At 36.9% G+C, this 16,464-nt stretch overlaps 1 protein-coding gene across 3 annotated transcripts in view; it reads left to right on the top strand.

The window, feature by feature from the left end:
* The window catches only part of ELOVL4 (ELOVL fatty acid elongase 4), a 34,278-nt gene extending 18,305 nt beyond the window's left edge, over window positions 1–15,973 (top strand). For all 3 annotated transcript variants that reach the window (XM_032684171.1, XM_032684172.1, XM_032684173.1), the window contains exons 2-6: window positions 311–498; window positions 3,804–3,884; window positions 9,927–10,098; window positions 12,265–12,392; window positions 12,913–15,973. In XM_032684171.1, coding sequence (XP_032540062.1) covers window positions 311–498; window positions 3,804–3,884; window positions 9,927–10,098; window positions 12,265–12,392; window positions 12,913–13,188 — 845 coding nt within the window. In that variant the 3' untranslated portion in view covers window positions 13,189–15,973. The remainder of the gene's footprint in view (window positions 1–310; window positions 499–3,803; window positions 3,885–9,926; window positions 10,099–12,264; window positions 12,393–12,912) is intronic.
* Window positions 15,974–16,464: the final 491 nt, after the last annotated feature.

A 16,464-nucleotide genomic window follows, 5' to 3' on the forward strand; every position in this document is an offset into this window, starting at 1 on the left:
GGGGATTAGTGGGTTGAGTTGTGTTTGTGCTCATGTGATACTGTTTGCTTTACTGTTTTGGATTATAGAACTGGACAACAGAGCTTAAATAACATAATGAATCCCTGTGTGAGGTAATATGATATAGTGTGTTTTTTAAAAAAACTATTTTCTTTAACCTTCCTAGAAAGAATGAGTACACTGTGTTTCTACCAGCTGATGCAGCTATTCCAGGAGAGAATAATATTTAACAAATTCAGTACTTAAAGTGATGATGAAATATATTTTATTCAGACCTTGTTGACTCCTTCTGTTTGCTTCACCCCCTCAGACAAACGTGTTGATGATTGGCCCTTGATGCAGTCTCCATTTCCAACACTGACTATAAGCACTATTTATCTCCTCACTGTCTGGCTGGGCCCCAAATGGATGAAGACGAGAGAGCCCTTCCAGTTACGCTTCCTGTTGGTTGTTTACAACTTTGGAATGGTTCTGCTCAACTTCTTCATTTTCAAAGAGGTGTGTATGCCCTCTTGCAAGAGGGGATTCTTACTGAGGTTTGAGGATGTCTGCAGGTTGCAAAATGAAAATAATTATCTTGCATATTTATGATGTCTATTGAGAGTGAATGTTTTGCACAGACTTTTAAAGATGGTTTTGCCTTTGTGAGTATTTCTATAGCTAGGTACTGTCTGTTTGAGAATAAATGCAATAAATGAGTCTATAGAGAGAATTTGTGTACTAGCTATTCCAAGTTCTTCCTAGACTTATGTTAGTCTAAATACTGGACAGAATAAGTAAAATCTATAGAGATTTAACACTTGTAACTGATTTTTTTTTCTTTTTAATAATCCTAAAGGGTGTTAGAATGCATCTTGTTAGAAATTGAGCTGTTTGTTCTTGCCTTCAACGTGTTTATCATTTTTAGAAATTCAACTGTCCATTATCTGTAGTGAGGAAAACTGTCTTGTCTGCACATTATCTTTTATAATAAGAATAAAAATGAAGTGAACTATATCTCTAAACAAAAATAAAAGGATAGAGTCTTCTACTACTTGGTTTGAAATGTTCAGAATGTGCTAATTCTAATAAATTTCTGTGTTGCTGCATTTTTCCTTTGGATTTCTGTACAGAGGAAATGAGTAGTAACAATGCAATGGACCAACTCTGTAGTAGTAGCTAACTGGGATTACTTAACAGTTTGGTAATTATTATTCAAGGACAGCTGTACAGAATATGGCTGATGCTAAGTTAATTCTGCTACGATTGCTCATGTGGATCAAGAGGCGTCTTCCTGGAAGACCTCGGATCATAGTTTTGCAAAATCTATTTTCAGAAGTAAGCAGATGAACAGAGTAGTTAAAATTACAGCATTCAAGAGCTCTCTGGCTGGTCTGTTCTGTACTTTTGCCAAGAAAGCATGGTATAGCTGATGGTGATATGCATATTGACCCTTTCCCAAAGCTTCTATAATAAGAGCATTTAACTGATTTCAGCTTCTTTTTAAGACATGGTTCAGTAAAATTTTAGCCATCACAGCTCAGTCATCATTTTGTCTAAATTGTTTCCTTGGACTATTCAGCTAAGTAATTAAGTACTACAGGTACAACAGAATTTAATGCTGACACCCAAGGATAGTTGTGGGAAGAGATTAAATCCAATCATCTTGGCAGGTTAAAATTGAAACTCCTCTGAAATGAATTCTGCAGTGTTACTGCCATCCCTGACTTTTAAATTGATTTATTTTATCCATAAGCTGAATTATACCAAACTTATGGTCAAATGGTTTTCAAACCTATGTTGCTTATAGGGTAACATGTTTGTGGCATTTCCAAGTCACTGAATTAACACAAAAATGAATGGGACTGCAAATACATTTTTACTGCTGAAAGCTCATAGTTTTAGACACAGAGGTTCTAGTTTCCTGCTCTCTCAAATGTAGGTTGTTATTCAGTGAATGTTAAGGCTATGGATACAGCATTTACAGGAAGTGTCTTTTCTTGATCTTAAGAGACTGACAGGAGGAAGCTGTTCAAGTTTCAGTTGATCCCTTTATGAGGCAACTTCTTCCATCTACATGAGGTTTACAACACCACTGTGCCACTGTTGTAATTCACATGAGTTTTAATGGAATTGTTATGAGTAAAATGATACAATTTGTATTTTGTGAATGACTGTAAAGTTTCCAGACAATGCTAAGAACAGAAATTGAATGTGAAAGGCCTTTAAATGCTATTTAAATAACCATCCTGTTGGCAAGCTGTTTCGTTCATCTGTGGTAACTTACATTAAATAGTAAGTCCAGAAAGCACTGTGAGGATGTCTAGTCCAACACTTCCATATGTTGGATTCAAATGCAGGTTCATATTTGGAGACAGTTTTGCTCAGAACATGCAGAGGTCCCTGTATGTGGGGATGTATAGACCCTATGTTACCACAAAATCAGGACTTTCTTATTCTACTTTGAGGCAGTCTGGTGAAGTTAATTTACTGCCTTTTGCTAAGGTAACCTTGGCCAAGTTACCCAGTAGGTTGCAGTAGAGATTGGTTGATTTCTATAACAGTGTGGACTAAACTTTCCTTGTTCTTCCTTAATAGTATCAAATATCCTCACGCTTGTGTGGGACCACACTGGAGAGTAGTGGTATTACAGCAGTTTGTAAATGGACTTGGAGGATGCAGAAGTATGTTTTCTAGGATGATTTCTGTGGACAGTTCTTTCATCTACTTACATTAAAAGACACGTGCAGCAAATATGTCCAGAGCTTCACAGGCTTTGGTATACTGGGGTTTTTTTCTGGATAAGACTTGTCTCTGCATCTGACTGCACTCCTAGTGCTGTGTGCAAGATGAGACACCAAAGTAAACTCAAGTTCAGTTCAAATAAGATGGAAGTCAGGTTAGTGGTAAGAGTAGTCAGTGCCTACCCATCCTTTTTTTTGACCATCTTTTTCTCTCACCCTTCTCTACTTTTACAGCTCCCAATTTACAGGTTATGTCTGCTCCACTGCTGTCTCTCTTTGATCCATAACAGGATGGGATTACCTGGCTTTAAACAGTCTTGGATCATAACATTTATGAATGTCAAGATTGGAAATATTATTTGAATTTTGTACAGCTCTAGACAAGAGTACTTCTTTCCAATGGGAACTTGCTCAAGTGTCAAGTTTATCTTCTCCTGTCCAGGTTTTTGCAATAATCTTGGTTTGGAGTGGCCCTACGGGAGCACTTAATGTATTTTAGGCCATTTCTGTTGGCACAAAACGGGGAATTTTTCTCCATCCATTTTCTCTCAATGTGTTTTGTGGGTGCTCAGCTTTGGCTGTTCAACCTGGGTTTTTTTCTGGATTATAGTTGGTATACTGTATTAAGAATTGTAGATCCAAATTATCTAATTATCTGTCACATAAATAGAGTTCTCTTGAATCCATCCTGGGAATAGTATTTCTGTCAATTGTAGTGAAAGCATATAGGTATTTTCTGTCTCTAAAGCTAGAGCCATGAGAAAGAATACTCATGTTTGAATAGCTCAAGGTCATACTGGAATTCGTAGTAATTTGTATGAGGCTGTAATTATCTGGGCAAATACATGCAGGGAGAAATGAGTACTGTCTTTTTAATTATAAGAAAAAAGTAAGTACTGTGTAACAGCTCGTTGTTAGTACTAAATAATGGCTTTCTCCAATAGTATTCTAAGGATTAATAAGAATACTTTAAATATTTCTGTTCAGGTAAGTTTGATGTAGCAGGAAACTTGCTGATAATTTTTATAAATGTGTTTTATGTAGTATCTTTCCCCTGATGTATGACTTTAATATTTTCAGCTGTTCTTGTCATCAAGAGCTCGAGGGTACAGCTATGTCTGCCAGACTGTGGATTATTCAGATAATGTTTATGAAGTTAGGGTGAGTATTTCTTTTTTTATATTTGTATATGAACATGTGTTTTATGTAGCACCACATGATAGTTTAAGTCTTGTCTGAAAATAGTGGTTCCACAGTTCTGTTGTCAGCCATGACTGTATCCCGTTATATTTTCACAGACCACTTCAGGTTTGACTACACTGTGCACAGGTTTAATGAAAGTGCATCAGCATATTTGCATTAACTTTCATCTGACTGCTACAAGTAAGGGGAATCTTAGATACTATCCTTGGCTTCATCCACAGTTATACAATCCAGGATAAACTTTGTATACATACTTTGGTTCCTAGATCTTGCTGAAGTTTATGATACCAGGATAACCGCAGTAATGGTGGTGTTTTCTAGGTAGATCAAAGCAAGTGAGATTTGTCAGCATATCCTGTGGTTGCACTTCACCCATACTGGTGAGGCAGCTTTTTGTCTCCTTTAACCATCTTTGGCTTCATGAGGTCTTGCTGGCTTCTGGCAAATGTATTATCAGTACATTTCATTGTAGAATCTTAGATTTCAAATACGTGAGTTTTGGAAAACATCCAAATTAAAAGTGCAGATGCGTGTTAATTTTTGTGTAATGCTGTTGATTAGCTCATGTACTAACCCTTATCTTCCAGCAGAGCTGACACCTGAGAATCTCTCAGCTGTCCTTGCAAGTTTCACTTACGAATTAGAACATTAGGAAGTGTAATGAAAGTATGGTATAGTCTAAATACATTTAATGTTTATAGCACAGTTGAAAAAATGTTTGTCTACAAGGTAGCTGTTCATGGAGAGTATTACTCAAAAACTTGTGCACGTGGTAAGGCTGATAGTGAGACAGAAAGGTTTGAGTCTTACATGTTATGTGTAATGGCTGATATTGCAGAACAGATCTGTGTGTAGACTTTATTGGCCTTATGGTAGTTGCCAGTCTTTCACCTTTGCCAATACTGTGCTCTCACTATTTCAGTCACTAGAATACATCTGTAAATAATTTTGTTGAAAAACAAGATCTAGCAAAGTATACCAAGTGCTTGAAAGGTTTGATAGATAAGCAAAATAGAATGCCCGTGGACTCAGCTGAATGACATTGAGGACTGGTATGATGTACATTAAAGGAATTTTTATGTTAGCTAAGTACAAGAGGTACAACTTTTAGCATGCAAAAATTCTGTTGTATATCCTCGCTTTTAGGTGCACTTGTTTGTGGGAGGCGGTGGAGAGGCCAGACCTGCACAAAAGAATTAACATCTGTTTTGTTTGTTATGACAAGCAGAGCATTGTTGTATAATGCAATAAATGCAAAATGACCTGCAGAGTGTATTTACAGCATATAATATGTCCAGAAAAGAAAGATTACTCTAGCAATCTTTGGATTTCCTGACATTTTAAATTTTTTGGTTATTATTATTATTTTTTACAAGCTTATTTAAAATATTTAAATAAAATTTATTTCTGAAGTTTTAAAGTCCAGCATATTCAGTTTGCAAGTGAGGGAGTTGAGGAAGCAGGGAAAATTGAGTTCTCTCAAGTTGTTGCAGCAACTGTATAGTACGCTATCAGTCAAGACTCTTACCTTGATAATTTTCTGGTAGTTCTATGGAATGAATTCTCAATTTAGGTAAATAAGTTGCAAGCAGAAGATTATGTTTTCCACAAGTGTACTTTGTCTAACTCAGGAGTCTGGGATACATTTCTGTTCTGCTTTACAGTGTATCATGCTCTGCATTTAGAAGATATGTTGTTAGTTTTTGACAGTGTTGAACAGAAAAAAAAAATCCCTCAAAATGAGGGGTCTAGAAAGTATCCTTTGTCCCTCAAGGGAGTGCAGAGAGCTGGTAAACAGTTCCCAGGAAAAAAAGTTTGGCTATCCTGGGTGCCAGGGAATGTCTTTCCTTTCTTCTCTAACCCACACTGTGTGTCAAGACAGTAAGTCAGTGGTGATTTTAAGGGAACAGTGTAAGGGCATGTGGTGGCACTTCTGTATAGTTTAGCAACACCAGCAATCTGTAGCTCACAGATCTCTTAAGTTAGACATAGCCTCTTTGTTTTGCCAGTTTTTAAGGGGTTGTTTTTCCATTAATTTTCCTGTATGTTTTCTTCAACATTATCAAACTTCTGGCTTTCACTGATGATGAATTATGTAGGTAGTTTGCACATAATGTGAAGGATCCGGTCCTCCTATTTACTGTTTTGAACCTACCTACACCTGTTAATCTCATTCAGGCTCTTCTGGCTGTTCTACAAGAGGCAATGGACAACTGGAGCAAGCAGGGATGAAAATTAGATTCCACAGTTGTAGAAATAAACGCCTTTGTGACGGATTTATCTTCTGGGTGTAGTAGGTAGCCACCTTACTAACTGCTGGCAGGAAGTTAAATGCATTTTGTTATGAAAAAAATAAAATGTTAGTGGTAGACAAGAAAGAAAAGAGGGAACAAATCTCCAAGAAGGGATTTGGAAGGATCTACTGCTGCATCTTGGAAAAAAAATTTTGATTATAGCTTAAGAGTCAAAATAATAAATGCAGAGAGGTGAGGTGTTAAATCCACGCTTTCTAGTACTCCCTTGGGAGCTTCAGTATTTGAAGTGAACAGTTTCCTAACACTGTCTAACTTAAGGCATGTCAGTGTCTGTGAGTAGTCCTTTTCCCCCTCTGCTTACATTTGTGTGCCCTTGTTTCCCAGGTCAGGGTTCATCTATTTTATTAGCATTTCTGAAGAGCTGAGAAATGGGAATATGGGGTTGTGTGAACTGGGTCTCTAGTTTTAAGTGTGCTGATTGTAAATCCTGAAGCTGAGCAATGGTTGTCTCCTGTATTGTGATTGTAATCTGCATTGTTTGTATTTATGTCTAGAGCTTGAGTGGTTTCCTCTTATGAAAAAAAGCCTAATCTTAACTTACGTTCTTTTTTCACAGAAGTTAAAAGCGACTTAACAAGTCAAGTCCCGTAAACAAAATTCTGTAACTGGGAAAAGAGTTCTCTTTAAAAGCTACTTTAATTTTTCATATTACTGTGACCTTCCAAGAATTGCCTGTCCCTTCATACCCCTTGATGGATAACCGTTTCCAACCCGAAATGAGGAAGGATGGTGCAGAAACAGAGTCCTGTGTTAAAACAACCCTCCATTCAAAACCCTGCAGCAGGCAGAGGACATGGGATTGAACCTCTTGTTGACCCCCGTAATCCTAGGCTGTAATGTAATCTTTCTGTGCCATCTGGTGTTTTAACTGACTTAGGTTGGCACATATGAAAATTACCAGAAAAGATATGGTTTGACTAATATTATTCATTACAAGAATGTGCCTTTTTAATGCATGTTTTCTTTTCAACTAAATCTTTTTTTTCATGCTGTGTTCAAAGAAAGACTACAGGTTAGGTCATGATTTCTGAAGCTTTGCAAAAGAAGTTTAGTAGTAGTCACCTGCTCCTGACATAGCTTACATATTAGTATATTGTTCTACTTTATTTCTGCCCTCAGTCACTGATTGCATGCATGGCCTCAAGCAAACGACATGACTTCTGTTTCATTTTAAAGGCATCTGTATAAGCCATTAGAAGCACTGAAATAGATCATCAGTACACAAAATCTTTCAGGTTTGAGAGTAAGTGGTAGTAATATTCGATGATAGTGAGAGAGCAAAGAAGCTGACAGGCAAAAAAATCTACAGGAACACAAAATCAGCAGGTATCATCCTGCAAAGAAATAGTCTGTTCTTTTTTGTTATTGTTCTTAAGTAATAGGAAATATTTTGATCAAAAGTTCAAATTATTTTTATCCAGGGGCTGTAATTGCTTTCTGTGCTAGACAGGTGGAATTCAAAAGAAGAGGAATAAGATGTGTTAAGCGACTTGTCCAGGAGCATATACCGATCCTGTGGCATCTTGGGCATAAAACATAAGTATTTTGTTAGGATTTTTCTCCACCTATATTTTGCTCTATATCATGCAGTAAATTGGGGGTTTGCTTATTGGCTGTTTGATTTATTGTTCCCCCATTTCATTAATAAAAATGTACATTTGCTTTATAAAAGATTTTTGGCACTTTGCGTGTAACTGTCATATTGATTCTATAAAAGTTTCTCGGAAGGGAGGACCTCCAAAGAGCTAAAGTATTGCAGTGCTGGATTTGTCGTTTTATGGATATAGTCCAAAGTGTTTGTTGTTAACTTATGAGATGAAAAGATGCTTGTCTTAATTTATTTAAGAGATGCAGCTTTAGCAAAGATCTGTAAAAGATTCTGGACTGTTATGCTAATCCATGGGTGTGAGACAAACCTTGATGTGGGTGTTATTAACCACCTGACTACCTGTCCCAGAGGCAGTACTGTACTGGATATTGAGCAATATATGTATATATGCATATGGTTCTTGCAGCTTACTTGTGTGTCTGGGAACTCTGAGATCTGTGAGACTCACTTTTCTCTTGCTGAACCTCTCTCCAACTTTGACAGATATTAGTATCTTTTGGTATAAAACTGGTAAAATCTGCCTCCTCTTCCTGAGATCTGAAGTAAGCTAAATCAAATCCAGTGAGTGAGAAAGGTGTTCATTAAACAATACATTGAAGTCTGCAGTTTGGCAACAGTAAGATGTGCAGTCCCTTTGGGAAACTGAAGTCTGCAATGCAGATCTGCAGCACTCTTCTGTGCTGCTTTTTTGCTGCTGCTGTAATTTCTCCTAAACTGGTCACCAGTCCAGTTTTCACTGGCTGTGAAAAACTTACTCTGAGGAGACGTGTTCCTTTCCCACTGGTTTGGAGAGGTGGAGGAAAACATCATGCAGGGCTTGTAGCATTGCTCTGTACAGCTCATTCTTCTGATCCTGCTTTCTCTCGCTCCCCTAAACACTATGTGTGTAGTTGGGAAGGAAAGCTACTCTGTGTTAACCTTTTTTTCTTCTGTCTCCCCTGGGGACTGAGGAGGTGGTGGGGTTATTTCACACCAGGTTAAGGTAAGAAAGTCTGATTTGTCATCAGCTGAGTCCTGAAAGACAAGGCGAACTTCTTACAAATAGGTGTGTTGTGACATTGCTTCTCTCCTCTTGCAGGTGGTACCAATTCCAGTTCTTTTTTTTTTTTTTCCCCCATTCTCTATGTGAGTCACCATCTGGGATATGTTCTGGTCCCACCCTTGCATAACAAGCTAGGTGACTTACAATGCCAGGAACTAGACTTGTTGCTATTCTTTGGGATCTGGAATGGAGTCCCTACCACCACCATACTCCCATATCATAGTATGAACAAATTGCTACGCAGAGCTTCATGGTTTAACAATATCCTGATTTCAGCTGGAAGCCATGTTTATGTTGCATCCTGGACAAAATTCACTGTGATGGGTGGATTAGAAAAAGAACTTTAGGGGTGTAACACTGCCCTGTTGGGTGAATGGTTATATCTGTGCAGTTTTGATGGCTCCTCTAGTCTCATTTCTTCTATTCCCTGAATGGCACAGAGCCACTGGGGGAATGCTGCTTTACAGAGGGAGTTAGTGAGCAGGCCAGAAAAAGCTGAGGGAACATTGCTCTAAGAGACGTGAACTCTGTACTACACCTAACTTGTAAGAGTGATTTGGTATCTTTCCACCCATATGTCTGTGGTACTGAAGGTTTCAGTCTTTGCTACTTTATTGTAATGTTTCTGCCTTATTGTTCTGACCACATCAAAGTGTTGCCTCACTAGTAGGGGAAGCCCCGTGGAAGTCTTCTCATTCTCTCTCCTAAGCTTTGTGAAAGGGTACAAACTCCCTGTTTAACTGCTAAACTGTTCAGAGATGGCAAAGTTTTTAACTATATTAGCTCTTTTTTTACAGTTGTAATTTGTGAGCAATAGATTCAGAATAATCTGCTTCCATGTCCAGAATAGATGAAAGAAGTATTGTTTTTGTTGTTATTCTCATACCGTCAGATGCTTGATGACTCCACCTCAACATTTACCAGGATACTGGGAAAGAAGAAGTATCCTTCTCTTGCAGCACATAGGTGGAGAGAACTTTATTCCATTCAGCTTGAAATCACTAAACTTTTGTATTGTCTGTTTTTCATTGCAGATAGCTGCTGCTTTATGGTGGTATTACGTCTCTAAAGGAATCGAATATTTGGATACAGTATTCTTTATCCTGAGGAAGAAATTTAACCAGATTAGTTTTCTTCATGTCTATCACCATTTCACCATGTTCACCTTGTGGTGGATTGGTATTAAGTGGGTTGCAGGTGGGCAAGGTGAGTTCCCTTCCTCCCATACCCTTTTGATGGGGTAGAAGGGAGAATTATTATTGTTTTGGAGCAATGGAAAAAAGTTTTGTAGAACTTGACATTATAATTTACAAGACTGTTTAGTAACACGTACAGTCTCCCTCTGTGGGAAGCATGGGGGAGGAAAAGATAGCAGAGCAATAATCTAATGAATTGCAAAATTTCTTTTCCTCATGGGCATCAATTGCAAGCCTGAAGTTCTGCCTTAAAAAGTATCCTTATTCTCTATGAATCAGAAAGATGTATATGTCTTGCCTAACTTTTATTTTTGCAGATACAGAGAACTGCAAAATCTAATTATGGGCTACAATCTGTGTGCAAATTGCATGAAATTAATGGAGATATCATTTTGGCATTGTATCTGAGTTTGAGGTTTGCTTTCTTTTTTATAAAGAGGCTTGTATAAAATTCTGAAACCTTCCCTTGGAGGTGAGCGAATAAAACTGTCAATTCACTTTTAAAACCTATTCATAATGGCACAAGTCTGTAATTCATTATCAGCCTTTTTTCCCCATTGCTTCTTTTTTAAAGCCTCCATCAAATAATTTTATTATTATTTATTGTACTTGTCACATTCTCCCTTGCCTGTATTTGTACCCTTGTTCCTGGTGTTTTGCCGTTGTCCCTCTGAAATTACAACTCTGCGAAGCTGAGGATAAAGGAAAAGTATCATGTTTTGTTTGTAATGTGCTTTGTAGGCTTATGACACTAAAATTAGCATATAGCAAACACAAAATGCCATATTATAAACACCAAGTTAATATTTTGGGTTTGGCATTTTTGTTGGGTTTTTTTCTGAACCACACTAGTACTTAATGCATGGGGGGGTTATGTTCCCATTTACTATAGATATTTTGTACTGAGTGGTCACTTATATTCAAAAGAAGAAATATATAAAATTAATACCTGTGACTGTCTTTTAATTTCTCTCAAGTAATCTGCAGAAAGCAGGTACTCAGCCAGACAGTTCATGGTCTTTATTGGCAACTGCATCTATAAAATAAGTTTATTGGAGACTGGATGGTTACTTGTGGTCTTGCTTAGAAGTTCTCTGGGTGTCTCAAAAGACCCTCTACCTTGTCGCCTTTTCAGAGTTTTCATGCTAAATATCAACAGTTTTCAATATAACCATCGCGACTATTTCCAAATTTCTTTTAAGTTTTGGTGTTCTTGCACTGCTTCTTAGTTTCTAGGTCCTGCAAAAGGAAAAGCAGAGGTTGCTTTTCTGCCTTTATGTAGCACTACTGCATAAATGTGGATAGATGTGTTCTTCTGTTTTCTAGTTGATAGCACACTGCTTACATAGACAGGTCTATTGTAAACTAGACCCTATTATAGCTAACTGGGTCTACACCACATGCACATCTGAGCTGTTTGATGTCAGCAGCTACTGTCTGTATTGACCTAATCTTAGACATTAGAGCCTTTTTGAGCCTCTCTGTCAGTGTAAGAATACCTTAACAAGATGCAATGTGTATCTGTTAAATGGCTGCTAATTTGACAAAGCAAAGAGATCTTAATATAAATGAAACTGTCGTGATTTCCAACATGGAACATTCTTGATAATGCTACACTTATATATTTAAGAATGTTGGATATTTTAATGATAAATAAACTAAAGATGAATAATTTAGGAAAACTCACCTGCAATGCCCTTGAAGTTCTTATAACCATAAGTCAAGTTTTACTCTAGTTGATTTTTTTGGCCTATTTAATCCGACTTTCATGTGAGTTTCTTGATTTCTTGCTGAGAAGTGAACTTCATGTATTTAAATTCAGAATATCATACTTTACATTGTCAAATACAGCTTTTAATAATCTCTTAGCAAAACAGTTGCAGTTATACTACAACAACTGATGTGGAATCTATGTCATTTATGTCTGTTAAACAAAAATCTTATGAAAAGCTTTTGCCTAAATAGTTCCATGAAAGGTGTGACATACTACTTGCATGAACAGGTATTTGTGTCAGCATATGTTAACAGTCAGGTCTGTACTATACTATTAAATATTTTGAAGATGGAATCCTGCCATGTCCTGTGCTTTGTAATTTTTACTGTAATGTAAATAATAGTAGAAAAGACTTCTCTCTTCCAAAATTACACAACGATCTTCCCTTCTGTTCCATGACAGCTTTTTTTGGAGCTCAAATGAATGCATTTATTCATGTCATTATGTACATGTATTATGGATTAGCAGCTTGCGGCCCTAAATTTCAGAAGTACCTGTGGTGGAAACGATACTTGACCATATTGCAATTGGTAAGTAAAATTTCTCCCTTTATCTCAAAAGGTATTGCCTCTGAGTGGATTTGCATTTGCAGAGCTTTGGAACACATACTGCACCTTCCGGAAGTTCTTCTCTGTCTGCCACTGACAGCTCAAGTTAAAATACTTCCCAGAGATGGAAGCATTTATTCAATTTCTAAAAAAAATATGCAGCATAGATAAGAGTTGTGTGAGTTAAAGTCTTTCCTTGCTGGTTGTTTCGACTGAATTGCAAGAACATGTTCAAAAGGTAGAGAAAATCCAGATCCTTATTATAATCTTCTCATTTTCCTGTTTCTGAAAACTATGACAGATACTGCAATAAATCTGATGTTCCTGGTCAAGCACAGGTGTGCATGCATGAATGTGACAGCTAAATACAGCTCCCTGCCACCTCCCAGTTTACCAGTTTTCGTAACTTAATGCATAGGTGTAATGCATAGGTATAAATTGTTGCAGTCAGACCTACAGAATATATCCAGACCTTTTTGATTCTGTATTTTCTGTCTTACAGGTGCAGTTCCATGTGACTATTGGCCACACAGCCTTGTCTATTTATATTGATTGTCCTTTCCCTAAATGGATGCACTGGGGTGTCATTTTCTATGCTGTCACCTTCATTTTCCTGTTTGGTAACTTCTACTATCGGACATATAAGCTGCCCAAGGAACCTGTAAAGAATGGAAAAATAGCAAATGGTGCTGTTGCAAATGGAGTAAGCAAACCAGAAAATAATGCAGTGGTGGAAAATGGAAAAAAGCAGAAAAAGGGAAAAGCAAAAGGAGAGTAACTTGATCCAGGCCTTAACCGTTGTTGGCAGTGAGGAACCTCCGGTTTGGTTTATAAAAGGAAGAAAAAAACACTATCTGTACCAATTAACCTTAGGTTACTGAAGAGCTAGAACACAGATATTTTCATTATTTATGAAGATTGTTTTAAGAACAACACTAAAGTTGAATTTCTATTGTAATTATGTAATTATCATGCATATGGTCTCTGTGTAAACTTGTAGACTGCTGGTGTTGGTGAATGTAAGGAAGAATTGCAGTTGATTCCATGTTTAGCAGTCCAAAAGTTAATACTACCATTGGTAAAGGCAGTTTTGTTGGCACCCACATTTCTTTGGGGGGGAGGGGAAGGAAGTAGCGTTTGGATACTTGTGTTTTCCTTCCAGAAAACTATTAAATTTCAAATTATGATATATTATCTAATCAGAATGTGCAACTTTTCTTGTCCTCCTTGGAGGGTATCTTCAGACGCATTATGTGCTGTCAGAACAGTGTTTGAATTTTCAGACATTACTTGATTTAATTGAGTATCTGTTACAGTTTGGTTTTTGTTTTATTTTTTTTTCTTGTGTGGAAATATACCTACCTCTTCATCTGCTGAAAAGAATATTGAGCATTAAATAACTGGTTTCTGAAATATGGAGTCTTCTAATCTAAATATCTGTTAACACTAATTCAGAAGAAAATGATTTCCTGTGGGAGTAAAAGGGATTTTTTGTGGTATTTTTTGATCAAGTCATCAATGACCTTTTTTAATGTAAACTGAAATTTTGGAACAGTACTTTTAGTATAGCTAAATCAAGGAAACATTTTAAGAATATATCAATATGAAAGAATATATTGTTTGAAGCAATCAGTAAAAGTAGGCTTGCTGCTTGTTTTTCATGACCTGCATTAAACCTGTGGTGCTGACTGATACTGAAAGTGGTAAGATAATGTTATGGTGGAAAGAAAACAACAACATGTAATTCCATTTAGAAATGCTGCGTGCATGAGCAGTCATGCTATCTACAAGACCATCACTGTACTGGGAGAGGAATTGGGATTAAAAGTACTAAATACAGCAAACATAAAACGTTGAAAATGCTGTTACTGCTGGATACCTGTCAAAACTCAATTTGTTAGACACTTGCAAAGTATTGCTGGTAGACGGGCCACCATTTTTAGTCAAAACTGCTAAAATAAGGAGAAACCTTTTAGATGGATGTTCATTTGCATGTTATATAAAGGACTTTTTACTGTTCCTTTTGGAAAGAAAATAGAGAAAGAGTTATTGGCCTTTTGAATTCTGTGATTACTAAGAGATGTTTTGAGCTACTCAGCATGCAGTGAGTATAGGACAGAGATGGAATTAGAAACCATGTCCTGAACTCCTGTGTTCCTTCCTCATCACTTTATGAGCTGCATTGTTGCTGTCCAAAAGCATTCCCCCCAGCCCTGGTCAAAAACATGTTCACAGGTAGCAACAACCTTGCATCTGTCAAGTGGCACTATTATTGCAGGAAAAAGTACATGGAGCTGGAGATGTAAAGTGTGTGACACATTTAATAGATTTTTGCATCTCAATTATCCATTCATCTGTTTATAGTGCACAAGCAGGTCACATCTTCTATGTCTCAGATTTGTCTCTTTTCTCTGTACACAAAAAAAAAAAAATCTAAGCCCAAAAAACAGGTCCTAGGAAAAAAATTTTGGATATAGTCTGTTGTATTCCAAACTAGTTTGTAATGCTGGAGTTGGTTCAGCTGAAAGGTGGTTCATCCATAATCGCCACCACTGTGGATTTTATGGCAGGATATAGAATTGTGAAAGAATGTCTGCTGAACTGTAATGTATGTGACCATTAAGTTTCTATCTGTTGTGTCTTGTGATTCTTCCAGCCTTTGTGCTGATGCTTTTTGCATTTGCATAACTCTATGTATTTTTGTAGTGTAGCATGAGGAAGAGGGACAGCGATCTATGCTTCCTTCTTGGACAAATGCCACTACTCTTAACCAAGCCAAAATGCTGGCTGACTCGGTGACTTTGGAGTAGCTAAAGGAGTAAATAACTACAAAGCAAATTTACAGCAGACCTGCTACTCCAAGGTAATGGGTGGTGTGAATACACTTACCCTACTGTAAATTCAAGGTAGTTTGCCTCACTTTGATTAAAGGGTAACTTCTTTTTATTTGCCATGGGATGTGAGCAGCTAACTTTCAATCTGTATCATTCCTTGAATTATGTTAAATTGGTTACATGCTCTATCGTTCTTTCGATAAGCCAGATCAGATAAACTGATACTCTTAGTGTGATCTAGCTCTGTAAGAGCATACTGAGGAGTATTCCAGTACAGGTTCAATTATGTCTTTGCTACACTTTCTAAATTAAGGATTATATCTTGCATAATGGCAGATATTTAAATAACTGAAAGTTAAATCTTTCCTTCCCTCATCATGCATGGAAGTGGCTTAAATTGATTAAAACTTGAACCTTATTAGCAGAACTTGAGTAGGAACTTACTGTCAAACTCTGGGGCAATTGTTAACTTCTAAGAAAAAGTGAAAAAGCACATTGTGAGAATGCATGGGTACATAAACATCATGTTGTCTGGCCCTGTGCATAAAACCAGTTTGAGAGATCACCATTTCATGGGGAAAAAAAAGTTAATTGCTGGAACACTGCTGTTTCGAGTACATCTTCTGCAATATGACTTTCCTAGCTCTAATAATGATATATTTGATTGTTTGTGTAACTAAAGTCCCGTTACAATCTTGAATATAATGGCCTTATTAAATGTGCATTTTTTTAGGCATGGTCTTGAGTGCAATATTTCTGTTTCTGACTATGCAGACAGACTCACAGGATACAGGGCTGAACTTTTACAGCTTTTCTTTTTCAAAATTTGAGGCAATGATGCACATGTGAGATATTGACAGATTCATTAAAGTCATCTTTGAGTCTAAGGCACCTCAAAATTTTGCCATGAAGGTAATAGAATATATGTATAAATATGTGTATTTGCTATCCACAGAACCGAAATTTAAATTATACAGTTTACTTTTGCATGTTTGTTGTTTTGGGATTTTTTTTTTAAATCCTTCCAATTTATTTAAAAATTAAATTCAAACCATTTGGAACTTTTCTTTTTTTGCCAATGAAGGAGTTTTTTTCTTTGTTTGTTTTTTTTGGTTTTTTTTTTGCCAGGAGTTCTGAAGCTCTTGGACCAGAGTATCATAATTATTTGATGCCATATAATACAATTTCATTTAGCCTCATCTCTAGCAGTGGCAGTTGTT

The sequence above is a fragment of the Chiroxiphia lanceolata genome, chromosome 3 (genome assembly GCF_009829145.1).
Source record: "Chiroxiphia lanceolata isolate bChiLan1 chromosome 3, bChiLan1.pri, whole genome shotgun sequence".
Classification (NCBI taxonomy): domain Eukaryota; kingdom Metazoa; phylum Chordata; class Aves; order Passeriformes; family Pipridae; genus Chiroxiphia; species Chiroxiphia lanceolata.